Raw genomic sequence first — 27,727 nt, 5'->3', positions numbered from 1 at the left:
GATGTGGAAGAGGCCTAGCCTGGTGTCTGATGTGGAGGAGGCCTAGCCTAGTCTGGTGTCTGATGTGGAGGAGGCCTAGCCTGGTGTCCAATGTGGAGGAGGCCTAGCCTAGCCTAGCCTGGTGTCTGATGTGGAGGAGGCCTAGCCTAGCCTGGTGTCTGATGTGGAGGAGGGCTAGCCTGGTGTCTGATGTGGAAGAGGCCTAGCCTGGTGTCTGATGTGGAAGAGGCCTAGCCTGGTGTCTGATGTGGAAGAGGCCTAGCCTGGTGTCTGATGTGGAGGAGCCCTAGCCTGGTGTCTGATGTGGAGGAGGCCTAGCCTAGTCTGGTGTCTGATGTGGAGGAGGCCTAGCCCAGTCTGGTGTCTGATGTGGAGGAGGCCTAGCCTGGTGTCCAATGTGGAGGAGGCCTAGCCTAGCCTAGCCTGGTGTCTGATGTGGAGGAGGCCTAGCCTAGCCTGGTGTCTGATGTGGAGGAGGGCTAGCCTGGTGTCTGATGTGGAAGAGGCCTAGCCTGGTGTCTGATGTGGAAGAGGCCTAGCCTGGTGTCTGATGTGGAAGAGGCCTAGCCTGGTGTCTGATGTGGAAGAGGCCTAGCCTGGTGTCTGATGTGGAAGAGGCCTAGCCTGGTGTCTGATGTGGAGGAGCCCTAGCCTGGTGTCTGATGTGGAGGAGGCCTAGCCTGGTGTCTGATGTGGAGGAGGCCTAGCCTGGTGTCTGATGTGGAACAGGCCTAGCCTGGTGTCTGATGTGGAGGAGCCCTAGCCTGGTGTCTGATGTGGAAGAGGCCTAGCCTGGTGTCTGAAGGAGCCCTAGCCTGGTGTCTGATGTGGAGGAGGCCTAGCCTGGTGTCTGATGTGGAGGAGCCCTAGCCTGGTGTCTGATGTGGAGGAGGCCCTAGCCTGGTGTCTGATGTGGAGGAGCCCTAGCCTGGTGTCTGAGGAGGGCCCTAGCCTGGTGTCTGATGTGGAGGAGCCCTAGCCTGGTGTCTGATGTGGAGGAGGCCTAGCCTGGTGTCTGATGTGGAAGAGGCCTAGCCTGGTGTCTGATGTGGAGGAGGCCTAGCCTGGTGTCTGATGTGGAGGAGGCCTAGCCTGGTGTCTGATGTGGAAGAGGCCTAGCCTGGTGTCTGATGTGGAAGAGCCCTAGCCTGGTGTCTGATGTGGAGGAGCCCTAGCCTGGTGTCTGATGTGGAGGAGCCCTAGCCTGGTGTCTGATGTGGAAGAGCCCTAGCCTGGTGTCTGATGTGGAAGAGCCCTAGCCTGGTGTCTGATGTGGAAGAGGCCTAGCCTGGTGTCTGATGTGGAAGAGCCCTAGCCTGGTGTCTGATGTGGAAGAGGCCTAGCCTGGTGTCTGATGTGGAAGAGGCCTAGCCTGGTGTCTGATGTGGAAGAGCCCTAGCCTGGTGTCTGATGTGGAAGAGGCCTAGCCTGGTGTCTGATGTGGAAGAGGCCTAGCCTGGTGTCTGATGTGGAAGAGGCCTAGCCTGGTGTCTGATGTGGAAGAGGCCTAGCCTGGTGTCTGATGTGGAGGAGGCCTAGCCTGGTGTCTGATGTGGAAGAGGCCTAGCCTGGTGTCTGATGTGGAAGAGGCCTAGCCTGGTGTCTGATGTGGAAGAGGCCTAGCCTGGTGTCTGATGTGGAAGAGGCCTAGCCTGGTGTCTGATGTGGAGGAGCCCTAGCCTGGTGTCTGATGTGGAAAAGGCCTAGCCTGGTGTCTGATGTGGAGGAGCCCTAGCCTGGTGTCTGATGTGGAGGAGCCCTAGCCTGGTGTCTGATGTGGAGGAGCCCTAGCCTGGTGTCTGATGTGGAGGAGCCCTAGCCTGGTGTCTGATGTGGAAGAGGCCTAGCCTGGTGTCTGATGTGGAAGAGGCCTAGCCTGGTGTCTGATGTGGAAGAGGCCTAGTCTGGTGTCTGATGTGGAACAGGCCTAGCCTGGTGTCTGATGTGGAGGAGCCCTAGCCTGGTGTCTGATGTGGAAGAGGCCTAGCCTGGTGTCTGATGTGGAAGAGGCCTAGCCTGGTGTCTGATGTGGAGGAGCCCTAGCCTGGTGTCCAATGTGGAGGAGGCCTAGCCTAGCCTAGCCTGGTGTCTGATGTGGAGGAGGCCTAGCCTAGCCTGGTGTCTGATGTGGAGGAGGGCTAGCCTGGTGTCTGATGTGGAAGAGGCCTAGCCTGGTGTCTGATGTGGAAGAGGCCTAGCCTGGTGTCTGATGTGGAAGAGGCCTAGCCTGGTGTCTGATGTGGAGGAGGCCTAGCCTAGTCTGGTGTCTGATGTGGAGGAGGCCTAGCCCAGTCTGGTGTCTGATGTGGAGGAGGCCTAGCCTGGTGTCCTGATGTGGAGGAGGAGCCTAGCCTAGCCTGGTGTCTGATGTGGAGGAGGCCTAGCCTGGTGTCTGATGTGGAGGAGGCCTAGCCTGGTGTCTGATGTGGAAGAGGCCTAGCCTGGTGTCTGATGTGGAAGAGGCCTAGCCTGGTGTCTGATGTGGAAGAGGCCTAGCCTGGTGTCTGATGTGGAAGAGCCCTAGCCTGGTGTCTGATGTGGAGGAGGCCTAGCCTGGTGTCTGATGTGGAGAGCCTGGTGTCTGATCTTGGAGGAGGCCTAGCCTGGTGTCTGATGTGGAGGAAGCCTGGTGTCTGATGTGGAGGAGGCCCTAGCCTGGTGTCTGATGTGGAGGAGCCCTAGCCTGGTGTCTGATGTGGAGGAGCCTAGCCTGGTGTCTGATGTGGAGGAGCCCTAGCCCTAGCCTGGTGTCTGATGTGGAGGAGGCCTAGCCTGGTGTCTGATGTGGAGGAGCCTAGCCTGGTGTCTGATGTGGAGGAGCCCTAGCCTGGTGTCTGATGTGGAGGAGCCTAGCCTGGTGTCTGATGTGGAAGAGGCCCTAGCCTGGTGTCTGATGTGGGACTAGCCTGGTGGCCTAGCCTGGTGTCTGATGTGGAGAGGCCCTAGCCTGGTGTCTGATGTGGAGGAGGCCTAGCCTGGTGTCTGATGTGGAGGCCTAGCCTGGTGTCTGATGTGGAAGAGGCCTAGCCTGGTGTCTGATGTGGAGGAGCCCTAGCCTGGTGTCTGATGTGGAGCCCCTAGCCTGGTGTCTGATGTGGAAGAGCCCTAGCCTGGTGTCTGATGTGGAGGAGCCCTAGCCTGGTGTCTGATGTGGAGAGGCCTAGCCTGGTGTCTGATGTGGAAGAGGCCTAGCCTGGTGTCTGATGTGGAAGAGCCTAGCCTGGTGTCTGATGTGGAAGAGGCCTAGCCTGGTGTCTGATGTGGAAGAGCCCTAGCCTGGTGTCTGATGTGGAAGAGGCCTAGCCTGGTGTCTGATGTGGAAGAGGCCTAGCCTGGTGTCTGATGTGGAAGAGGCCTAGCCTGGTGTCTGATGTGGAAAGGCCTAGCCCTGATGTGGAAGAGGCCTGGTGTCTGATGTCAATTCAGTTCCTAGCCTGGTGTCTGATGTGGAAGAGGCCTAGCCTGGTTCTGATGTGGATGTGGAAAGCCTGGTGTCTGATGTGGAAGAGCCCTAGCCTGGTGTCTGATGTGGAAGAGCCTAGCCTTGTCTGATGTGGAAAAGGCCTAGCCTGGTGTCTGATGTGGAAGAGCTGGTGTCTAGCCTGGTGTCTGATGTGGAAGAGCCTAGCCTGGTGTCTGATGTGGAGGATGTCTGAAGAGCCCTAGCCTGGTGTCTGATGTGGAAGAGGCCTAGCCTGGTGTCTGATGTGGAAGAGGCCTAGCCTGGTGTCTGATGTGGAAGAGGCCTAGCCTGGTGTCTGATGTGGAAAGGCCTAGCCTGGGTCTGATGTCAGCCTGGTGTCTGATGTGGAAGAGGCCTAGCCTGGTGTCTGATGTGGAAGAGGCCTAGCCTGGTGTCTGATGTGGAGGAGCCCTAGCCTGGTGTCTGATGTGGAAGAGGCCTAGCCTGGTGTCTGATGTGGAGGAGACCTAGCCTGGTGTCTGATGTGGAAGAGGCCTAGCCTGGTGTCTGATGTGGAGGAGCCCTAGCCTGGTGTCTGATGTGGAAGAGGCCTAGCCTGGTGTCTGATGTGGAGGAGGCCTAGCCTGGTGTCTGATGTGGAGGAGGCCTAGCCTGGTGTCTGATGTGGAGGAGCCCTAGCCTGGTGTCTGATGTGGAGGAGGCCTAGCCTGGTGTCTGATGTGGAGGAGCCCTAGCCTGGTGTCTGATGTGGAGGAGGCCTAGCCTGGTGTCTGATGTGGAGGAGCCCTAGCCTGGTGTCTGATGTGGAGGAGCCCTAGCCTGGTGTCTGATGTGGAGGAGCCCTAGCCTGGTGTCTGATGTGGAGGAGCCCTAGCCTGGTGTCTGATGTGGAGGAGCCCTAGCCTGGTGTCTGATGTGGAGGAGCCCTAGCCTGGTGTCTGATGTGGAGGAGCCCTAGCCTGGTGTCTGATGTGGAGGAGGCCTAGCCTGGTGTCTGATGTGGAAGAGGCCTAGCCTGATGTGGAAGAGGCCTAGCCTGGTGTCTGATGTGGAGAGGCCTAGCCTGGTGTCTGATGTGGAGGAGCCCTAGCCTGGTGTCTGATGTGGAAGAGGCCTAGCCTGGTGTCTGATGGTGGATGTGGAGGAGCCTAGCCTGGTGTCTGATGTGGAAGAGGCCTAGCCTGGTGTCTGATGTGGAGGAGCCCTAGCCTGGTGTCTGATGTGGAGGAGGCCTAGCCTGGTGTCTGATGTGGAAGAGGCCTAGCCTGGTGTCTGATGTGGAAGAGGCCTAGCCTGGTGTCTGATGTGGAGGAGCCCTAGCCTGGTGTCTGATGTGGAAGAGGCCTAGCCTGGTGTCTGATGTGGAGGAGCCCTAGCCTGGTGTCTGATGTGGAGGAGGCCTAGCCTGGTGTCTGATGTGGAAGAGGCCTAGCCTGGTGTCTGATGTGGAGGAGCCCTAGCCTGGTGTCTGATGTGGAGGAGCCCTAGCCTGGTGTCTGATGTGGAGGAGCCCTAGCCTGGTGTCTGATGTGGAAGAGCCCTAGCCTGGTGTCTGATGTGGAGGAGGCCTAGCCTGGTGTCTGATGTGGAGGAGGCCTAGCCTGGTGTCTGATGTGGAGGAGCCCTAGCCTGGTGTCTGATGTGGAGGAGCCCTAGCCTGGTGTCTGATGTGGAAGAGCCCTAGCCTGGTGTCTGATGTGGAGGAGCCTAGCCTGGTGTCTGATGTGGAGGAGCCCTAGCCTGGTGTCTGATGTGGAGGAGCCCTAGCCTGGTGTCTGATGTGGAGGAGCCCTAGCCTGGTGTCTGATGTGGAGGAGCCCTAGCCTGGTGTCTGATGTGGAGGAGCCCTAGCCTGGTGTCTGATGTGGAGGAGCCCTAGCCTGGTGTCTGATGTGGAAGAGGCCTAGCCTGGTGTCTGATGTGGAGGAGGCCTAGCCTGGTGTCTGATGTGGAGGAGCCCTAGCCTGGTGTCTGATGTGGAAGAGCCCTAGCCTGGTGTCTGATGTGGAGGAGCCCTAGCCTGGTGTCTGATGTGGAAGAGGCCTAGCCTGGTGTCTGATGTGGAGGAGCCCTAGCCTGGTGTCTGATGTGGAAGAGGCCTAGCCTGGTGTCTGATGTGGAGGAGCCCTAGCCTGGTGTCTGATGTGGAGGAGGCCTAGCCTGGTGTCTGATGTGGAAGAGGCCTAGCCTGGTGTCTGATGTGGAAGAGGCCTAGCCTGGTGTCTGATGTGGAAGAGCCCTAGCCTGGTGTCTGATGTGGAAGAGGCCTAGCCTGGTGTCTGATGTGGAGGAGGCCTAGCCTGGTGTCTGATGTGGAGGAGCCCTAGCCTGGTGTCTGATGTGGAGGAGCCCTAGCCTGGTGTCTGATGTGGAGGAGGCCTAGCCTGGTGTCTGATGTGGAGGAGGCCTAGCCTGGTGTCTGATGTGGAGGAGGCCTAGCCTGGTGTCTGATGTGGAAGAGGCCTAGCCTGGTGTCTGATGTGGAGGAGCCCTAGCCTGGTGTCTGATGTGGAGGAGCCCTAGCCTGGTGTCTGATGTGGAAGAGGCCTAGCCTGGTGTCTGATGTGGAAGAGGCCTAGCCTGGTGTCTGATGTGGAAGAGGCCTAGCCTGGTGTCTGATGTGGAGGAGCCCTAGCCTGGTGTCTGATGTGGAGGAGCCCTAGCCTGGTGTCTGATGTGGAGGAGGCCTAGCCTGGTGTCTGATGTGGAGGAGGCCTAGCCTGGTGTCTGATGTGGAGGAGGCCTAGCCTGGTGTCTGATGTGGAGGAGGCCTAGCCTGGTGTCTGATGTGGAAGAGGCCTAGCCTGGTGTCTGATGTGGAGGAGCCCTAGCCTGGTGTCTGATGTGGAGGAGCCCTAGCCTGGTGTCTGATGTGGAAGAGGCCTAGCCTGGTGTCTGATGTGGAGGAGCCCTAGCCTGGTGTCTGATGTGGAAGAGCCCTAGCCTGGTGTCTGATGTGGAAGAGCCCTAGCCTGGTGTCTGATGTGGAGGAGCCCTAGCCTGGTGTCTGATGTGGAGGAGGCCTAGCCTGGTGTCTGATGTGGAGGAGGCCTAGCCTGGTGTCTGATGTGGAGGAGGCCTAGCCTGGTGTCTGATGTGGAAGAGGCCTAGCCTGGTGTCTGATGTGGAGGAGCCCTAGCCTGGTGTCTGATGTGGAGGAGCCCTAGCCTGGTGTCTGATGTGGAGGAGCCCTAGCCTGGTGTCTGATGTGGAAGAGGCCTAGCCTGGTGTCTGATGTGGAGGAGCCCTAGCCTGGTGTCTGATGTGGAGGAGCCCTAGCCTGGTGTCTGATGTGGAAGAGCCCTAGCCTGGTGTCTGATGTGGAGGAGCCCTAGCCTGGTGTCTGATGTGGAGGAGCCCTAGCCTGGTGTCTGATGTGGAGGAGCCCTAGCCTGGTGTCTGATGTGGAAGAGGCCTAGCCTGGTGTCTGATGTGGAGGAGCCCTAGCCTGGTGTCTGATGTGGAGGAGCCCTAGCCTGGTGTCTGATGTGGAGGAGCCCTAGCCTGGTGTCTGATGTGGAGGAGCCCTAGCCTGGTGTCTGATGTGGAGGAGGCCTGGTGTCTGATGTGGAGGAGCCCTAGCCTGGTGTCTGATGTGGAGGAAGAGAGCCTAGCCTGGTGTCTGATGTGGAAGAGCCCTAGCCTGGTGTCTGATGTGGAGGGCCCTAGCCTGGTGTCTGATGTGGAGGAGGCCTGGTGTCTGATGTGGAGGAGCCCTAGCCTGGTGTCTGATGTGGAAGAGGCCTAGCCTGGTGTCTGATGTGGAAGAGGCCTAGCCTGGTGTCTGATGTGGAGGAGCCTAGCCTGGTGTCTGATGTGGAAGAGGCCTAGCCTGGTGTCTGATGTGGAGGAGCCTAGCCTGGTGTCTGATGTGGAGAGGCCTAGCCTGGTGTCTGATGTGGAGGAGAGCCTGGTGTCTGATGTGGAGGAGGCCTGGTGTCTGATGTGGAGGAGCCCTAGCCTGGTGTCTGATGTGGAGGAGCCCTAGCCTGGTGTCTGATGTGGAGGAGCCCTAGCCTGGTGTCTGATGTGGAGGAGCCCTAGCCTGGTGTCTGATGTGGAGGAGGCCTGGTGTCTTGGCAACTAGTCTGTGAACAGCTTGGAGGCGTGGAGGCCAGTACCCACCTGCCCAGTCTCGGTGACAGCCAGGCAGTGCAGCGCCCCCACGGCCACGTGGATGATCTTCTTCCCCCTCAGCCCCTCCACCATCTGAGGCTTACGCACATGGACGTCAGTCCCGTGGCCCAGACGGAAGTAGTCCCCTTTACCCCTGGTTGAGGAACAGACAGTTATTCACCTTCATCGCTGGGTAGAACATCACATAAACCAGGGCCCTACATTTACATTTACATTTAAGTCATTTAGCAGACGCTCTTCTCCAGAGCGACTTACAAATTGGTGCATTCACCTTATGACATCCAGTGGAACAGCCACTTTACAATAGTGCATCTAAATCTTTTAAGGGGGGTGAGAAGGATTACTTTATCCTACCAGGGCCAGACCCTGCTACTTCTCTCTTCTACCTGATAATTCATTGTTTCCACTGGCTTTGAGGTCCAGATTTGAGTTTGAGGGACAAACAGTTCGCAAAAATTAAGATTTGATTTGAAATGTAACCACCTACCCTTTGTTCAGGGGACTGGGCTGTTAATGTGCGAAAGCTACAGCACTTAGTAGTGGGGCTTGCGACAGCAGCCACACTGGAGATAATGTATGAATACATTTGGATTTATAGTTGTTATTATTGTTCTTTACAACGTTACTCCTCTTACACCATTTAAGATAAAAATACCCTTCGAACTTTGAAAGTGTGTCAATTACAACTTTTGGATATATTTTCTACTTTTTGTCCTCCATCCACTTTTATGAGATTTCCTCTGGGCAGGAAAAGGTTCCAGAGTGACATCATCTCTCCCAACATTCTATTCACTGTAAACAAAGTCATTTTTAAAACAAATCAGCTGACTTTGACCACTTTCCCAACAACTAAGAGGAAATCCATAGAGGTTAGGACATCTTCCTGTCCTTCTCTGCTATTCAAATCTGTAATCAGAACAGAATTATCTGGTGCCGATTATTATACGTTATTTTACACTGAACAAAAAATATAAACACAACATGTAAAGTGTTGGTCCCAAGTTTTATGAGCAGAAATGTTACAAACGCACAAAAAATACATTTCTCTAAAATGTTGCGTACACATTAGTTTACATCCCTGTTAGTGAGCATTTCTCCTTTGCCAAGATAATCCATCCACCTGACAGGTGTGGCACATCAAGAAGCTGATTAAACAGCATGATCATTACACAGGTGCACCTTGTGCTGGGGACATGTAAAAAAGGCCACTCTAAATCTGCCTAGTTTTGTCACACAACACCATGCCACAGATGTCTCAAGTTTTGAGGGAACGTGCAATTGGCATGCTGACTGCAGTAAGTCCACCAGAGCTGCTGCCAGAGAAAATCCATGTTCTTTCTCTAGCCTTGTTTCAGAGGATGTGCAGTACATCCAACCGGCCTGACAGCTTCAGAACACGTGTATGGCGTGAATGGGCTGAGCGGTTTGCTGATGTCAACGTTGTGAACAGAGTGCCCCATGGTGCCAGTGGGGTTATGGATAATTTTCTACTTTTGTCCTCCATCCACTTTAGGGATTCATGGGCAGGAACTACAGACCTGAATACAATTGCATTCTATTGATGGTGATTTGAATGCACAAAGGCAACAGATGCATATCTGTATTCCTAGTCATGTGAAATCCATAGATTAGGGTCTAATTAATTTATTTCAACCCAGTAACTCAATAGAATCTTTGAAATTGTCGTTTATATTCTTGTTCAGTATACTGTAATATGTAGCCTAGTTGGTGTGTGAACTACTGACTGTCTTCCCTGTAGCCTAGTTGGTATGTGAACTACTGACTGTCTTCCTGTAGCCTAGTTGGTGTGTGAACTACTGACTGTCTTCCCTGTAGCCTAGTTGGTGTGTGAACTACTGACAGTCTTCCCTGTAGCCTAGTTGGTGTGTGAACTACTGACTGTCTTCCCTGTAGCCTAGTTGGTGTGTGAACTGCTGACAGTCTTCCTGTAGCCTAGTTGGTGTGTGAACTACTGACTGTCTTCCCTGTAGCCTAGTTGGTGTGTGAACTACTGACTGTCTTCCTGTAGCCTAGTTGGTGTGTGAACTTGCTGACTGTCTTCCCTGTAGCCTAGTTGGTGTGTGAACTACTGACTGTCTTCCCTGTAGCCTAGTTGGTATGTGAACTGCTGACTGTCTTCCCTGTAGCCCAGTTGGTGTGTGAACTTGCTGACTGTCTTCCCTGTAGCCTAGTTGGTGTGTGAACTTGCTGACTGTCTTCCCTGTAGCCCAGTTGGTGTGTGAACTTGCTGACTGTCTTCCCTGTAGCCTAGTTGGTGTGTGAACTACTGACTGTCTTCCCTGTAGCCCAGTTGGTGTGTGAACTGCTGACTGTCTTCCCTGTAGCCTAGTTGGTATGTGAACTGCTGACTGTCTTCCCTGTAGCCCAGTTGGTGTGTGAACTTGCTGACTGTCTTCCCTGTAGCCTAGTTGGTGTGTGAACTTGCTGACTGTCTTCCCTGTAGCCCAGTTGGTGTGTGAACTTGCTGACTGTCTTCCCTGTAGCCTAGTTGGTGTGTGAACTACTGACTGTCTTCCCTGTAGCCTAGTTGGTGTGTGAACTACTGACTGTCTTCCTGTAGCCTAGTTGGTGTGTGAACTACTGACTGTCTTCCCTGTAGCCTAGTTGGTGTGTGAACTTGCTGACTGTCTTCCCTGTAGCCTAGTTGGTATGTGAACTACTGACTGTCTTCCCTGTAGCCTAGTTGGTGTGTGAACTACTGACTGTCTTCCCTGTAGCCTAGTTGGTGTGTGAACTGCTGACTGTCTTCCCTGTAGCCTAGTTGGTGTGTGAACTGCTGACTGTCTTCCCTGTAGCCTAGTTGGTGTGTGAACTACTGACAGTCTTCCCTGTAGCCTAGTTGGTGTGTGAACTTGCTGACTGTCTTCCCTGTAGCCTAGTTGGTGTGTGAACTACTGACTGTCTTCCTGTAGCCTAGTTGGTGTGTGAACTACTGACTGTCTTCCCTGTAGCCTAGTTGGTGTGTGAACTACTGACTGTCTTCCCTGTAGCCTAGTTGGTGTGTGAACTACTGACTGTCTTCCTGTAGCCTAGTTGGTGTGTGAACTACTGACTGTCTTCCCTGTAGCCCAGTTGGTGTGTGAACTACTGACTGTCTTCCCTGTAGCCTAGTTGGTATGTGAACTACTGACTGTCTTCCCTGTAGCCTAGTTGGTGTGTGAACTGCTGACAGTCTTCCTGTAGCCTAGTTGGTGTGTGAACTACTGACTGTCTTCCCTGTAGCCTAGTTGGTATGTGAACTACTGACTGTCTTCCCTGTAGCCTAGTTGGTGTGTGAACTACTGACTGTCTTCCCTGTAGCCTAGTTGGTATGTGAACTACTGACTGTCTTCCCTATAGCCTAGTTGGTATGTGAACTACTGACTGTCTTCCCTGTAGCCTAGTTGGTGTGTGAACTACTGACTGTCTTCCCTGTAGCCTAGTTGGTGTGTGAACTACTGACTGTCTTCCCTGTAGCCCAGTTGGTGTGTGAACTACTGACTGTCTTCCCTGTAGCCTAGTTGGTATGTGAACTACTGACTGTCTTCCCTGTAGCCTAGTTGGTGTGTGAACTGCTGACAGTCTTCCTGTAGCCTAGTTGGTGTGTGAACTACTGACTGTCTTCCCTGTAGCCTAGTTGGTGTGTGAACTACTGACTGTCTTCCTGTAGCCTAGTTGGTATGTGAACTACTGACTGTCTTCCCTGTAGCCTAGTTGGTGTGTGAACTGCTGACAGTCTTCCCTGTAGCCTAGTTGGTGTGTGAACTACTGACTGTCTTCCCTGTAGCCTAGTTGGTGTGTGAACTGCTGACAGTCTTCCCTGTAGCCTAGTTGGTGTGTGAACTACTGACAGTCTTCCCTGTAGCCTAGTTGGTGTGTGAACTGCTGACAGTCTTCCCTGTAGCCTAGTTGGTGTGTGAACTACTGACTGTCTTCCCTGTAGCCTAGTTGGTGTGTGAACTGCTGACAGTCTTCCTGTAGCCTAGTTGGTGTGTGAACTACTGACTGTCTTCCCTGTAGCCTAGTTGGTGTGTGAACTTACTGACTGTCTTCCCTGTAGCCTAGTTGGTGTGTGAACTACTGACTGTCTTCCCTGTAGCCTAGTTGGTGTGTGAACTGCTGACTGTCTTCCCTGTAGCCTAGTTGGTGTGTGAACTACTGACTGTCTTCCCTGTAGCCTAGTTGGTGTGTGAACTACTGACTGTCTTCACTGTAGCCTAGTTGGTGTGTGAACTACTGACTGTCTTCACTGTAGCCTAGTTGGTGTGTGACCTGCTGACTGCTCATCATTTGCAAATAGTTGTTGACATGTTAACCAGGATCAAGGGGCGGGGCTATGGACATAGTCATTTTTAAAATTACATTTTTTACATTTAACTAGGCAAGTCGGTTAAGAACAAATTCTTATTTACAATGACGGCCTACCCTGGCCAAACCCGGACAACGCTGGGCCAATTGTGCGCCACCCTATGGGACTCCCAATCACGGCTGGATGTGATACAGCCTGGATACGAACCAGGGACTGTAGTGATGCACTCTGGCACTGAGATGCAGTGTCTTAGACCGCTGCGCCACTCGGGAGCAATTTGTAGTATTACAAGCTAGCAATACGTTGCATAGCAAAAGTATCAACTTCCAGTAGACAGGCGAAGTGCTAGTACACTCTGCTGAAAGGATACCTTTCGTTTACAGTATACTAAAAGTCCTGAAACTTTAAAGGTTAAAGGATTCCCAGCTGATTCACTTCTGATTCCAGAAATTCTCCAACTGGGATGTACGAAAAACCAGGGATTTTTTAAAACGTTTTCAGGATGTTTCGTAATCCTACTCAGCTGTCCACGCCCATTTCGCTACACCAGCAATAAGGTCTGCAAAATATGTGTCTGTGACTAATACAATTGGATCTTACCATGTCCAGACCACTCCAGACTTGGTGAGAGCCAGGGAGAACTGAGCCCCACACTCTATCTGACAGACTCCCTGCCCATTCAGCCTCTCAATGTTCTGAGGGATATTACAGCCCTCGCTGCCCCCACGACCCAGCTTCCCAAAGTCCCCATCGCCCCAGGAGAACACCAGACCTGAGGAGAGAAGAAGAGAGCTCAGAGCACTGCAGTGTAAACGACACATGGCTATCTATTCCAACACAGCACAAATACACACATGCAAATACCTTCATCTGTCAGGGCTAGAGTTTGAGCATCTCTACTCCCACAAGCCACCTGGACCACACGATGACCCAGAAGCACCTTCACCTGTATCAAACACAGACAAATCAGATACACAACTTTAACAGTTTAACAGTTCTATAGCCAATCTAAAACCACATTACGGTATCAGGAGAGTCTCAGAAAACCACCTTTATTATACTGTTCTGCCTGCGGCTATGGAACTCTGACCTGTTCACCGGACGTGCTACCTGTCCCAGACCTGCTACCTGTCCCAGACCTGCTACCTGTCCCAGACCTGCTAACCTGCTACCTGTCCCAGACCTGCTACCTGTCCCAGACCTGCAGACCTGCTGTTTTACCTGTCCCAGACCTGCTACCTGTCCCAGACATGCTACCTGTCCCAGACCTGCTACCTGTCCCAGACCTGCTACCTGTCCCAGACCTGCTACCCTGTCCCAGACCTGCTACCTGTCCCAGACCTGCTACCTGTCCCAGACCTGCTGTTTTCAACTCTCTAGAGACAGCAGGAGTGGTAGAGATACTCTGAATGATCGGCTATAAAGAGCTGACATGTCCTCCTGAGCTGACATGTCCTCCTGAGGTGCTGACCTGTTGCACCCTCGACAACCACTGTGATTATTATTATCTGACCCTGCTGGTCATCTATGAACATTTGAACATCTTGGCCATGTTCTGTTATAATCTCTACCCGGCACAGCCAGAAGAGGACTGGCCACCCCACATAGCCCGGTTCCTCTCTAGGTTTCTTCCTAGGTTTTGGCCTTTCTAGGGAGTTTTTCCTAGCTACCGTGCCTCTACACCTGCATTGTTTGCTGTTTGGGGTTTTAGGCTGGGTTTCTGTACAGCACTTTGAGATATCAGCTGATGTACGAAGGGCTATATAAATACATTTGATTTGATATATCAGAAGACTCTCAGATAACTCTCAGATAATATGTATAGTACATTATTCTAGTACATTATTCTAGTACATTATTCTAGTATCAGGAATCTCAAACTATATGTATAGTACATTATTCTAGTAGCGTATCCACAGAGAGGTAGTGCTACTACGTACCAGTTGTAGCTGTGTGGTGTGGTCTCTACTACGTACCAGTTGTAGCTGTGTGGTGTCGTCTCTACTACGTACCAGTTGTAGCTGTGTGGTGTTGTCTCTACTACGTACCAGTTGTAGCTGTGTGGTGTGGTCTCTACTAAGTACCAGTTTGGGTCGTAGCTGTGTGGTGTTGTCTCTACTAAGTACCAGTTTGGGTCGTAGCTGTGTGGTGTTGTCTCTACTAAGTACCAGTTTGGGTCGTAGCTGTGTGGTGTTGTCTCTACTAAGTACCAGTTTGGGTCGTAGCTGTGTGGTGTTGTCTCTACTAAGTACCAGTTTGGGTCGTAGCTGCGTGGTGTGGTCTCTACTAAGTACCAGTTTGGGTCGTAGCTGTGTGGTGTTGTCTCTACTAAGTACCAGTTTGGGTCGTAGCTGCGTGGTGTTGTCTCTAAGTACCAGTTTGGGTCGTAGCTGTGTGGTGTTGTCTCTAAGTACCAGTTTGTTTGGGCCGTAGCTGTGTGGTGTGGTCTCTACTAAGTACCAGTTTGGGTCGTAGCTGTGTGGTGTTGTCTCTACTAAGTACCAGTTTGGGTCGTAGCTGTGTGGTGTTGTCTCTACTAAGTACCAGTTTGGGTCGTAGCTGTGTGGTGTTGTCTCTACTAAGTACCAGTTTGGGTCGTAGCTGTGTGGTGTTGTCTCTACTAAGTACCAGTTTGGGTCGTAGCTGCGTGGTGTTGTCTCTACTAAGTACCAGTTTGGGTCGTAGCTGTGTGGTGTTGTCTCTACTAAGTACCAGTTTGGGTCGTAGCTGCGTGGTGTTGTCTCCGTGTCCCAGCCGTCCGTACTCCCCCAGGCCCCAGCTGTACAGTTCTCCACTGGAGGTGATGGCAGCACTGTGGGACGAGCCGCAGGCGATGTCCCGGATCCTCTTGGTCTTCAGGGCCTCGATGAGGCGCGGCTTGTCACAGTTCCTTCAGGGAGGAAGGGATGCATTTAAAAAGAGATTGGTATCGATGTGCTGCGGTTTTCTATATACTCTACATCTTCTGAATAAAGGACATTAGTGCCTCAAAACCATAAGTTAATAAAAATGAACATTCAGTTGTCATGTGAACAGTGTAGTGTACACAGTAGAATGAAAGTCTCAGTGTACACAGTAGAATGAAATGTTAGTGTACACAGTAGAATGAAATCTTAGTGTACACAGTAGAATGAAATGTTAGTGTACACAGTAGAATGAAAGCTCTTAGTGTACACAGTAGAATGAAAGTCTCAGTGTAGTGTAGGGTGTGATGAGATTAGCGGACTTACATTCTGCTTAGTTGTCCCTATGGGCCCTGGTCAAAAGTAGTGCGCTATGTAGGGAATATGGTGCAATTTGGGACGCATCATATATAACTTACATCCTGCTGAAGTGTCCCAGTTTCCCGTCGTCTCCCTCTCCCCAGGAGAACACCTTCCCATCTACGGTGAGGGCCATGGCGTGGCGTCCCCCAGAATGCACCGCAACCTTCTTCACTACGTAGTTACTGAGAGCAGTGATCTGGCGGGGGATGGGGATGGTACCGCTGGACAGACCCAGGCCCAGACGCCCGTTAGTGGCCTCCCCACACGAATAAACCTTCCCCTCGGCCGTCACTGGAACAACACAGGTAAGTCAGTTACACACACACACGCACACGCACACACACACACGCACACACACACGCGCACACACACACACACGCACGCACACACGCGCACACACACGCACACACACGCACACACACGCACACGTAGTTCCTGAAGGAACAACTTTCACAACAGAAATATAGACAATGATAACAGCAGGCATTGCCCTCTCATACAGCAGGCATTGCCCTCTCATACAGCAGGCATTGCCCTCTCACACAGCAGGCATTGCCCTCTCACACAGCAGGCATTGCCCTCTCACACAGCAGGCATTGCCCTCTCACACAGCAGGCATTGTCCTCTCACACAGCAGGCATTGCCCTCTCATACAGCAGGCATTGCCCTCTCATACAGCAGGCATTGCCCTCTCATACACCAGGCATTGTCCTCTCATACAGCAGGCATTGCCCTCTCATACAGCAGGCATTGTCCTCTCATACACCAGGCATTGCCCTCTCATACAGCAGGCATTGCCCTCTCATACAGCAGGCATTGTCCTCTCACACAGCAGGCATTGCCCTCTCATACAGCAGGCATTGTCCTCTCACACAGCAGGCATTGCCCTCTCATTCAGCAGGCATTGTCCTCCTCATACAGCAGGCATTGCCCTCTCATACAGCAGGCATTGCCCTCTCACTCAGCAGGCATTGGCCTCTCACACAGCAGGCATTGGCCTCTCATACAGCAGGCATTGCCCTCTCATTCACCAGGCATTGCCCTCTCATACAGCAGGCATTGCCCTCTCATACAGCAGGCATTGCCCTCTCATACAGCAGGCATTGCCCTCTCATACAGCAGGCATTGCCCTCTCATACAGCAGGCATTGCCCTCTCATACAGCAGGCATTGCCCTCTCATACAGCAGGCATTGCCCTCTCATTCAGCAGGCATTGCCCTCTCATACAGCAGGCATTGCCCTCTCATACACCAGGCATTGCCCTCTCATACACCAGGCATTGCCCTCTCATACAGCAGGCATTGCCCTCTCACACAGCAGGCATTGCCCTCTCATACAGCAGGCATTGCCCTCTCATACAGCAGGCATTGCCCTCTCATACAGCAGGCATTGCCCTCTCATACACCAGGCATTGCCCTCTCATACAGCAGGCATTGCCCTCTCACAGCAGGCATTGCCCTCTCATACAGCAGGCATTGCCCTCTCATACAGCAGGCATTGCCCCTCACACAGCAGGCATTGCCCTCTCATACAGCAGGCATTGCCCTCTCATACACCAGGCATTGCCCTCTCATACAGCAGGCATTGTCCCTCACACATACAGCAGGCATTGCCCTCTCATTCAGCAGGCATTGCCCTCTCATACAGCAGGCATTGCCCTCTCATACACCAGGCATTGCCCTCTCATACAGCAGGCATTGTCCTCTCACACAGCAGGCATTGCCCTCTCATTCAGCAGGCATTGCCCTCTCACACAGCAGGCATTGCCCTCTCATACAGCAGGCATTGCCCTCTCATACAGCAGGCATTGCCCTCTCATACACCAGGCATTGCCCTCTCATACAGCAGGCATTGCCCTCTCATACAGCAGGCATTGCCCTCTCACACAGCAGGCATTGCCCTCTCAGCAGGCACATACAGCAGGCATTGCCCTCTCATACACCAGGCATTGCCCTCTCATACAGCAGGCATTGCCCTCTCATACAGCAGGCATTGCCCTCTCACACAGCAGGCATTGCCCTCTCATTCACCAGGCATTGCCCTCTCATACAGCAGGCATTGCCCTCTCATACAGCAGGCATTGCCCTCTCACACAGCAGGCATTGCCCTCTCATACAGCAGGCATTGCCCTCTCATACACCAGGCATTGCCCTCTCATACAGCAGGCATTGCCCTCTCATACAGCAGGCATTGCCCTCTCATACAGCAGGCATTGCCCTCTCATACAGCAGGCATTGCCCTCTCATACACCAGGCATTGCCCTCTCATACAGCAGGCATTGCCCTCTCATACAGCAGGCATTGCCCTCTCATACAGCAGGCATTGCCCTCTCATTCAGCAGGCATTGCCCTCTCATTCAGCAGGCATTGCCCTCTCATTCAGCAGGCATTGCCCTCTCATACAGCAGGCATTGCCCTCTCATACAGCAGGCATTGCCCTCTCATACAGCAGGCATTGCCCTCTCATTCAGCAGGCATTGCCCTCTCATTCAGCAGGCATTGCCCTCTCATTCAGCAGGCATTGCCCTCTCATACAGCAGGCATTGCCCTCTCATACAGCAGGCATTGCCCTCTCATTCAGCAGGCATTGCCCTCTCATACAGCAGGCATTGCCCTCTCATTCAGCAGGCATTGCCCTCTCATACAGCAGGCATTGCCCTCTCATACAGCAGGCATTGCCCTCTCATACAGCAGGCATTGCCCTCTCATACAGCAGGCATTGCCCTCTCATACAGCAGGCATTGCCCTCTCATTCAGCAGGCATTGCCCTCTCATACAGCAGGCATTGCCCTCTCATTCAGCAGGCATTGCCCTCTCATACAGCAGGCATTGCCCTCTCACACAGCAGGCATTGCCCTCTCATACACCAGGCATTGCCCTCTCACACAGCAGGCATTGCCCTCTCACACAGCAGGCATTGCCCTCTCACACAGCAGGCATTGCCCTCTCATACAGCAGGCATTGCCCTCTCATACAGCAGGCATTGCCCTCTCATACACCAGGCATTGCCCTCTCATACAGCAGGCATTGCCCTCTCACACAGCAGGCATTGCCCTCTCACACAGCAGGCATTGCCCTCTCATACAGCAGGCATTGCCCTCTCATACAGCAGGCATTGCCCTCTCATACAGCAGGCATTGCCCTCTCATACAGCAGGCATTGCCCTCTCATTCAGCAGGCATTGCCCTCTCATACAGCAGGCATTGCCCTCTCATACAGCAGGCATTGCCCTCTCATACAGCAGGCATTGCCCTCTCATTCAGCAGGCATTGCCCTCTCATACAGCAGGCATTGCCCTCTCATTCAGCAGGCATTGGCCTCTCATACAGCAGGCATTGCCCTCTCTCATACAGCAGGCATTGCCCTCTCATACAGCAGGCATTGTCCTCTCATACAGCAGGCATTGTCCTCTCACACAGCAGGCATTGCCCTCTCATTCAGCAGGCATTGCCCTCTCATACAGCAGGCATTGTCCTCTCACACAGCAGGCATTGCCCTCTCACACAGCAGGCATTGGCCTCTCATACAGCAGGCATTGTCCTCTCACACAGCAGGCATTGTCCTCTCACACAGCAGGCATTGGCCTCTCATACAGCAGGCATTGTCCTCTCACACAGCAGGCATTGCCCTCTCATACAGCAGGCATTGCCCTCTCATACAGCAGGCATTGTCCTCTCATACAGCAGGCATTGTCCCTCTCATACACCAGGCATTGCCCTCTCATACAGCAGGCATTGCCCTCTCATACAGCAGGCATTGTCCTCTCACACAGCAGGCATTGCCCTCTCATACAGCAGGCATTGCCCTCTCATACAGCAGGCATTGCCCTCTCATACAGCAGGCATTGCCCTCTCATACAGCAGGCATTGTCCTCTCATACAGCAGGCATTGCCCTCTCATACACCAGGCATTGCCCTCTCATACAGCAGGCATTGTCCTCTCACACAGCAGGCATTGCCCTCTCATTCAGCAGGCATTGTCCTCTCACACAGCAGGCATTGTCCTCTCACACAGCAGGCATTGCCCTCTCATACAGCAGGCATTGTCCTCTCACACAGCAGGCATTGCCCTCTCATACAGCAGGCATTGCCCTCTCATACACCAGGCATTGCCCTCTCATACAGCAGGCATTGTCCTCTCACACAGCAGGCATTGCCCTCTCATTCAGCAGGCATTGTCCTCTCATACAGCAGGCATTGCCCTCTCATACAGCAGGCATTGCCCTCTCACTCAGCAGGCATTGGCCTCTCACACAGCAGGCATTGGCCTCTCATACAGCAGGCATTGCCTCTCATTCAGCAGGCATTGCCCTCTCATACAGCAGGCATTGCCCTCTCATACAGCAGGCATTGCCCTCTCATTCAGCAGGCATTGCCCTCTCATACAGCAGGCATTGCCCTCTCATACAGCAGGCATTGCCCTCTCATACAGCAGGCATTGCCCTCTCATACAGCAGGCATTGCCCTCTCATTCAGCAGGCATTGCCCTCTCACACAGCAGGCATTGCCCTCTCATACAGCAGGCATTGCCCCTCTCATACAGCAGGCATTGCCCTCTCTCTCATACAGCAGCCATTGTCCTCTCACACAGCAGGCATTGCCCTCTCATTCAGCAGGCATTGTCCTCTCATACAGCAGGCATTGCCCTCTCATACAGCAGGCATTGCAGGCATTGCCCTCTCACACACACCAGGCATTGCCCTCTCATACAGCAGGCATTGTCCTCTCACACAGCAGGCATTGCCCTCTCATACAGCAGGCATTGTCCTCTCATACAGCAGGCATTGCCCTCTCACACAGCAGGCATTGCCCTCTCATACAGCAGGCATTGCCCTCTCATACACCAGGCATTGCCCTCTCATACAGCAGGCATTGTCCTCTCACACAGCAGGCATTGCCCTCTCATTCAGCAGGCATTGCCCTCTCATACAGCAGGCATTGCCCTCTCATACACCAGGCATTGCCCCTCTCATACAGCAGGCATTGTCCTCTCACACAGCAGGCATTGCCCTCTCATTCAGCAGGCATTGCCCCTCTCACACAGCAGGCATTGCCCTCTCATACAGCAGGCATTGCCCTCTCATACAGCAGGCATTGCCCTCTCATACACCAGGCATTGCCCTCTCATACAGCAGGCATTGCCCTCTCATACAGCAGGCATTGCCCTCTCACACAGCAGGCATTGCCCCTCATCATACAGCAGGCATTGCCCTCTCATACACCAGGCATTGCCCCTCTCATACAGCAGGCATTGCCCTCTCATACAGCAGGCATTGCCCTCTCATACAGCAGGCATTGCCCTCTCATACAGCAGGCATTGCCCTCTCATACAGCAGGCATTGCCCTCTCACACAGCAGGCATTGCCCTCTCACACAGCAGGCATTGCCCTCTCATACAGCAGGCATTGCCCTCTCATACACCAGGCATTGCCCTCTCACACAGCAGGCATTGCCCTCTCACACAGCAGGCATTGCCCTCTCATACAGCAGGCATTGCCCTCTCATACAGCAGGCATTGCCCTCTCATACACCAGGCATTGCCCTCTCATACAGCAGGCATTGCCCTCTCATACAGCAGGCATTGCCCTCTCACACAGCAGGCATTGCCCTCTCACACAGCAGGCATTGCCCTCTCACTCAGCAGGCATTGCCCTCTCATTCAGCAGGCATTGCCCTCTCATACAGCAGGCATTGCCCTCTCATTCAGCAGGCATTGCCCTCTCATACAGCAGGCATTGCCCTCTCATTCAGCAGGCATTGCCCTCTCATTCAGCAGGCATTGCCCTCTCATTCAGCAGGCATTGCCCTCTCATTCAGCAGGCATTGCCCTCTCATACAGCAGGCATTGCCCTCTCATTCAGCAGGCATTGCCCTCTCATACAGCAGGCATTGCCCTCTCATTCAGCAGGCATTGCCCTCTCATACAGCAGGCATTGCCCTCTCATACAGCAGGCATTGCCCTCTCATACAGCAGGCATTGCCCTCTCATACAGCAGGCATTGCCCTCTCATTCAGCAGGCATTGCCCTCTCATACAGCAGGCATTGCCCTCTCATTCAGCAGGCATTGCCCTCTCATACAGCAGGCATTGCCCTCTCACACAGCAGGCATTGCCCTCTCATACACCAGGCATTGCCCTCTCACACAGCAGGCATTGCCCTCTCACACAGCAGGCATTGCCCTCTCATACAGCAGGCATTGCCCTCTCATACAGCAGGCATTGCCCTCTCATACACCAGGCATTGCCCTCTCATACAGCAGGCATTGCCCTCTCATACAGCAGGCATTGCCCTCTCACACAGCAGGCATTGTCCTCTCATACAGCAGGCATTGCCCTCTCATACACCAGGCATTGCCCTCTCATGCAGCAGGCATTGCCCTCTCATACAGCAGGCATTGCCCTCTCATTCAGCAGGCATACACCAGGCATTGGCCTCTCATACAGCAGGCATTGCCCTCTCATTCAGCAGGCATTGCCCTCTCATACAGCAGGCATTGCCCCTCTCTCATTCAGCAGGCATTGCCCTCTCATACAGCAGGCATTGCCCTCTCATTCAGCAGGCATTGGCCTCTCATACAGCAGGCATTGCCCTCTCATACAGCAGGCATTGTCCTCTCATACAGCAGGCATTGTCCTCTCATACAGCAGGCATTGTCCTCTCACACAGCAGGCATTGTCCTCTCATACAGCAGGCATTGCCCTCTCATACAGCAGGCATTGCCCTCTCATACACCAGGCATTGCCCTCTCATACAGCAGGCATTGCCCTCTCATGCAGCAGGCATTGTCCTCTCATACAGCAGGCATTGCCCTCTCATTCAGCAGGCATTGCCCCTCTCACACAGCAGGCATTGCCCTCTCATTCAGCAGGCATTGCCCTCTCACACAGCAGGCATTGCCCTCTCATACAGCAGGCATTGCCCTCTCATACACCAGGCATTGCCCTCTCATACAGCAGGCATTGCCCTCTCACACAGCAGGCATTGCCCTCTCACACAGCAGCCATTGCCCTCTCATTCACCAGGCATTGCCCTCTCATACAGCAGGCATTGCCCTCTCATTCACCAGCCATTGCCCTCTCATTCACCAGGCATTGCCCTCTCACACAGCAGGCATTGCCCTCTCATTCATACAGCAGGCATTGCCCTCTCATACACCAGGCATTGCCCTCTCATACAGCAGGCATTGCCCTCTCATTCATACAGCAGGCATTGCCCTCTCATTCACCAGGCATTGCCCTCTCACACAGCAGGCATTGCCCTCTCATTCAGCAGGCATTGCCCTCTCATTCACCAGGCATTGCCCTCTCATTCAGCAGGCATTGCCCTCTCATACAGCAGGCATTGCCCTCTCATTCAGCAGGCATTGCCCTCTCATACAGCAGGCATTGCCCTCTCATTCAGCAGGCATTGCCCTCTCATACAGCAGGCATTGCCCTCTCATTCAGCAGGCATTGCCCTCTCATACACCAGGCATTGCAGGCATTGCCCTCTCATTCAGCAGGCATTGGCCTCTCATACAGCAGGCATTGCCCTCTCATACAGCAGGCATTGTCCTCTCATACAGCAGGCATTGTCCTCTCATACAGCAGGCATTGTCCTCTCACACAGCAGGCATTGTCCTCTCATACAGCAGGCATTGCCCTCTCATACAGCAGGCATTGCCCTCTCATACACCAGGCATTGCCCTCTCATACAGCAGGCATTGCCCTCTCATGCAGCAGGCATTGCCCTCTCATACAGCAGGCATTGCCCTCTCATTCACCAGGCATTGCCCTCTCATACAGCAGGCATTGCCCTCTCATTCACCAGGCATTGCCCTCTCATACAGCAGGCATTGCCCTCTCATACAGCAGGCATTGCCCTCTCATACAGCAGGCATTGCCCTCTCATACAGCAGGCATTGCCCTCTCACACAGCAGGCATTGCCCTCTCATACAGCAGGCATTGCCCTCTCATACACCAGGCATTGCCCTCTCATACAGCAGGCATTGCCCTCTCATACAGCAGGCATTGCCCTCTCATACACCAGGCATTGCCCTCTCATACAGCAGGCATTGCCCTCTCATACAGCAGGCATTGCCCTCTCATACCAGGCAGCAGGCATTGCCCTGCCCTCTCATACAGCAGGCATTGCCCTCTCATACACCAGGCACAGCAGGCATTGCCCTCTCACACACCAGGCATTGCCCTCTCATACACCAGGCATTGGCCTCTCACACAGCAGGCATTGGCCTCTCATTCAGCAGGCATTGCCCTCTCACACAGCAGGCATTGCCCTCTCATTCAGCAGGCATTGCCCTCTCACACAGCAGGCATTGCCCTCTCATACAGCAGGCATTGCCCTCTCATACACCAGGCATTGCCCTCTCATACAGCAGGCATTGCCCTCTCACAGCAGGCATTGCCCTCTCATACAGCAGGCATTGCCCTCTCACACACCAGGCATTGCCCTCTCATACAGCAGGCATTGCCCTCTCATACAGCAGGCATTGCCCTCTCACACAGCAGGCATTGCCCTCTCATACAGCAGGCATTGCCCTCTCATACAGCAGGCATTGCCCTCTCACACACCAGGCATTGCCCTCTCATACAGCAGGCATTGCCCTCTCACACACCAGGCATTGCCCTCTCACACAGCAGGCATTGCCCTCTCATACAGCAGGCATTGCCCTCTCATACAGCAGGCATTGCCCTCTCATACAGCAGGCATTGCCCTCTCATACAGCAGGCATTGCCCTCTCATACAGCATTGCCCTCTCACACAGCAGGCATTGCCCTCTCATACACCAGGCATTGCCCTCTCATACACCATTGCCCTCTCATACACCAGGCATTGCCCTCTCATACAGCAGGCATTGCCCTCTCATACACCATTGCCCTCTCATACACCATTGCCCTCTCATGTCCTCCAACTGGTCTTTGTCTGCGTCTTTACTGACCGGCAAACAGACTCTTGGAGCCGCCGGCCAGCTGCACCACGTTGAGGGCTGAGAGGGTTTCAGAGAAGGACGGGACCTTGATCTGAGTAGGAAGAGCAGCGACATGCAGAGGATTAGACAGCTGTTAACATTCAACTGCAGCATTTCCCATCTAGTTTATTGATGTTTTGTAAAAACTATTCTAAGAAATGCAACAGTTTTATTTTAGGCAAGTCAGTTAAGAACAAATTCTTATTTTCAACGATGGCCTGGGAACAGTGGGTTAACTGCCTTGTTCAGGGGCAGAATGACAGATTCGTACCTTGTCAGCTCGGGGGTTTAAACTTGCAACCTTCCGGCTACTAGTCCAACGCTCTAACCACTAGGCTGCCCTGCCGCCCCAGTTGGGACAATGGATGGAGATACTCCAAACTTTAAGAATGTTTTAAATCCAGCCGATATATTGCACCTTTTTACTGGCACGGACAAATCATTCTGTGATTTTGGTGGGAATTCTGTTATTCAATTTATTGTAAAATGTCACTTTGTTTATTTTCTTAGAATGCACTCATATATATACATTTATACATTATTATATTATTATTATTATTATTATATACATTTTCTAACGGTATCAGGCATTTGTTTATATATTTTGTGTTAAACTAAATAAAATTATACGTGCTTCATTTGCACAAATACACTGGTTTTATTTGCATATAAACTTGAACAAAAATATAAAACGCAACATGTGAAGTGTTGGATTATTTCTGTCTGTCATAAAGCCCTTTTGTGGGTTAAAAAAATCATTCTGATTGGCTGAGCCTGGCTCCCCAGTGGGTGGGCCTGTGCCCTCCCAGGCCCACCCATGACTTCGCCCCTGCCCAGTCACGTGTAAATCCATAAATTAGGGCCTATTTCATTTATTTAAATTGACAGATTTCCTTCTAATGAACTGTAAATCTTTGAAATGGTTGCATGTAAATTTGTGTTCATTATATAAAACATGAACATAAATGGATGGGACAGGGATACAACTACCAAAAACATTCTTTGTCTAGGCCTACCTGCAGTCACCTGTGCGGTCTCATTAATTACTGATGCGTAAGTCAACATGTGTGTCAATAGCAGGGAACCTTCATATATCAACAGCTTGGTTCTAGATCACACGTCACATTGTTGGCCAGATCAGATATTATATCACTAGAATCTGAATGATATTATATCACTAGAATCTGAATGATATTATATCACTAGAATCTGAATGATATTATATCACTAGAATCTGAATGATATTATATCACTAGAATCTGAATGATATTATATCACTAGAATCTGAATGATATTATATCACTAGAATCTGAATGATATTATATCACTAGAATCTGAATGATATTATATCACTAGAATCTGAATGATATTATATCACTAGAATCTGAATGATATTATATCACTAGAATCTGAATGATATTATATCACTAGAATCTGAATGATATTATATCACTAGAATCTGAATGCGCATCTCATTTGTAAACATTTGAAATGTGTTGAACTTTTTAAATTCCATCTAAATAAAGTGATTTTTTTCTCTTCTCTGTCTTGTGGTGTCGGTGTCGAGACAACGCCTTCAATCCCAGGCCAAGCTTTTAGCGTCCTACGCTTTCCACTGAGCCCATTTCAGCCATGACCCGGGGTGTGTTTGACAGGTTACCACTGAGCCCATTTCAGCATGACCCGGGGTGTGTTTGACAGGTTACCACTGAGCCCATTTCAGCCATGACCCGGGGGTGTGTTTGACAGGTTACCACTGAGCCCATGACCCCGGGTGTGTTTGATAGGTTATTACAAACATTTCCGTGGTCGTAACATTAACAGGACAAAACGACATGCAAGAGTATAAAGGAGTCACGGGTTTAAAATGAAAGCAATCAATCCACTGAGATTTAACTGTCAGTCACAAGTGGATTTTTGCATCCCTCAAAAACACAGGAAATAGATGGCTGGAAAAGAGAGATCCTCAGATTTGGCGCCTTAAATTTGAAAGGTGAACTTTAGGCCAATCAAAGCAGACAGTACCTTGGACCCCTTCAGTCCTCCCAGCTGGTCTTTGTCATTGAGTCCCCAGACAAACACCTTGGTGCGGATGGTGGCAGTCGACTCCAGACCGGACAACTTCTTACGGGCCAAACTAGCAGAACAGAAAGAGAGGAATCAGATCTGTCAAAAGAACCAAGCGGAGATTTAAAGATCTGAACAAAATGATCTCTACTGACTCAGAGGACAAAGATGCTCTGAAGGAATCATCAGAGCATGAATCAAATAGAGCTGAAATACCAGCCAACTGTATTGGTGCAGATAAGGGTTTTAGTAATAATAAACAGGGAAAAGGCCCAGCATGAATATAGAGGTAATAAACAGGGAAAAGGCCCAGCATGAATATAGAGGTAATAAACAGGGAAAAGGCCCAGCATGAATATAGAGGTAATAAACAGGGAAAGGCCCAGCATGAATATAGAGGTAATAAACAGGGAAAGGCCCAGCATGAATATAGAGGTAATAAACAGGGAAAAAGACCAGCATGAATATAGAGGTAATAAACAGGGAAAAAGACCAGCATGAATATAGAGGTAATAAACAGGAAAAGGCCCAGCATGAATATAGAGGTAATAAACAGGGAAAGGCCCAGCATGAATATAGAGGTAATAAACAGGGAAAAGGCCCAGCATGAATATAGAGGTAATAAACAGGGAAAAAGACCAGCATGAATATAGAGGTAATAAACAGGGAAAAGGCCCAGCATGAATATAGAGGTAATAAACAGGGAAAAGGCCCAGCATGAATATAGAGGTAATAAACAGGGAAAAGGCCCAGCATGAATATAGAGGTAATAAACAGGGAAAGGCCCAGCATGAATATAGAGGTAATAAACAGGGAAAAGGCCCAGCATGAATATAGAGGTAATAAACAGGGAAAAGGCCCAGCATGAATATAGAGGTAATAAACAGGGAAAGGCCCAGCATGAATATAGAGGTAATAAACAGGGAAAGGCCCAGCATGAATATAGAGGTAATAAACAGGGAAAAGGCCCAGCATGAATATAGAGGTAATAAACAGGGAAAAGGCCCAGCATGAATATAGAGGTAATAAACAGGGAAAGGTCCAGGCCCAGCATGAATATAGAGGTAATAAACAGGGAAAAGGCCCAGCATGAATATAGAGGTAATAAACAGGGAAAGGTCCCGGCCCAGCATGAATCGAGGGGAACCTTTGATGAGGACTGTGACAGTCAGTCATTTTTTGATGACGGTAATTGGCAGCCAAATGACCGCAATAACCGTTCGAAATGCACAACATTGATCCAAGTTGAGTTGAATCAACAAATCACAACACATAGCTACATAGCTACACTTCCCGGCTCTGCTCCTCACAATAGCCGGCAGTCCACCCATTATGACATCATTATGACATCATTGACTTGAATGGGGACCACCCATTATGACATCATTCTATTTCTATGGCAGCACTTGAAGTGGAGGAGCGGAGGAGAGGAAAACATTTGCATGGGATGTTTTTCAGCGGCAGGACTGGGAGACTAGTCAATTCTATTTGACTGTCTTTGCTTTGTCATTATGGGTTAGTGTGTGTAGAATGATAAGGGAATAAAACAATGTAAT

At 51.8% G+C, this 27,727-nt stretch overlaps 1 protein-coding gene across 1 annotated transcript in view; it reads right to left on the bottom strand.

The window, feature by feature from the left end:
- The window catches only part of LOC118396067 (E3 ubiquitin-protein ligase HERC2-like), a 270,532-nt gene that overhangs the window by 94,852 nt on the left and 147,953 nt on the right, over positions 1–27,727 (bottom strand). The window contains 7 exon segments of the mRNA XM_052525726.1: positions 7,550–7,694; positions 12,471–12,642; positions 12,735–12,816; positions 14,583–14,760; positions 15,193–15,427; positions 24,075–24,156; positions 26,130–26,241. Of these exon segments, the coding sequence (XP_052381686.1) occupies positions 7,550–7,694; positions 12,471–12,642; positions 12,735–12,816; positions 14,583–14,760; positions 15,193–15,427; positions 24,075–24,156; positions 26,130–26,241 (1,006 nt within the window).

This window comes from Oncorhynchus keta, chromosome 1 (assembly GCF_023373465.1).
Source record: "Oncorhynchus keta strain PuntledgeMale-10-30-2019 chromosome 1, Oket_V2, whole genome shotgun sequence".
NCBI classification, from domain to species: domain Eukaryota; kingdom Metazoa; phylum Chordata; class Actinopteri; order Salmoniformes; family Salmonidae; genus Oncorhynchus; species Oncorhynchus keta.
The sequence above is the reverse complement of the archived record's forward strand: the minus strand, read 5'-3'. Positions and strand labels throughout refer to the sequence as shown.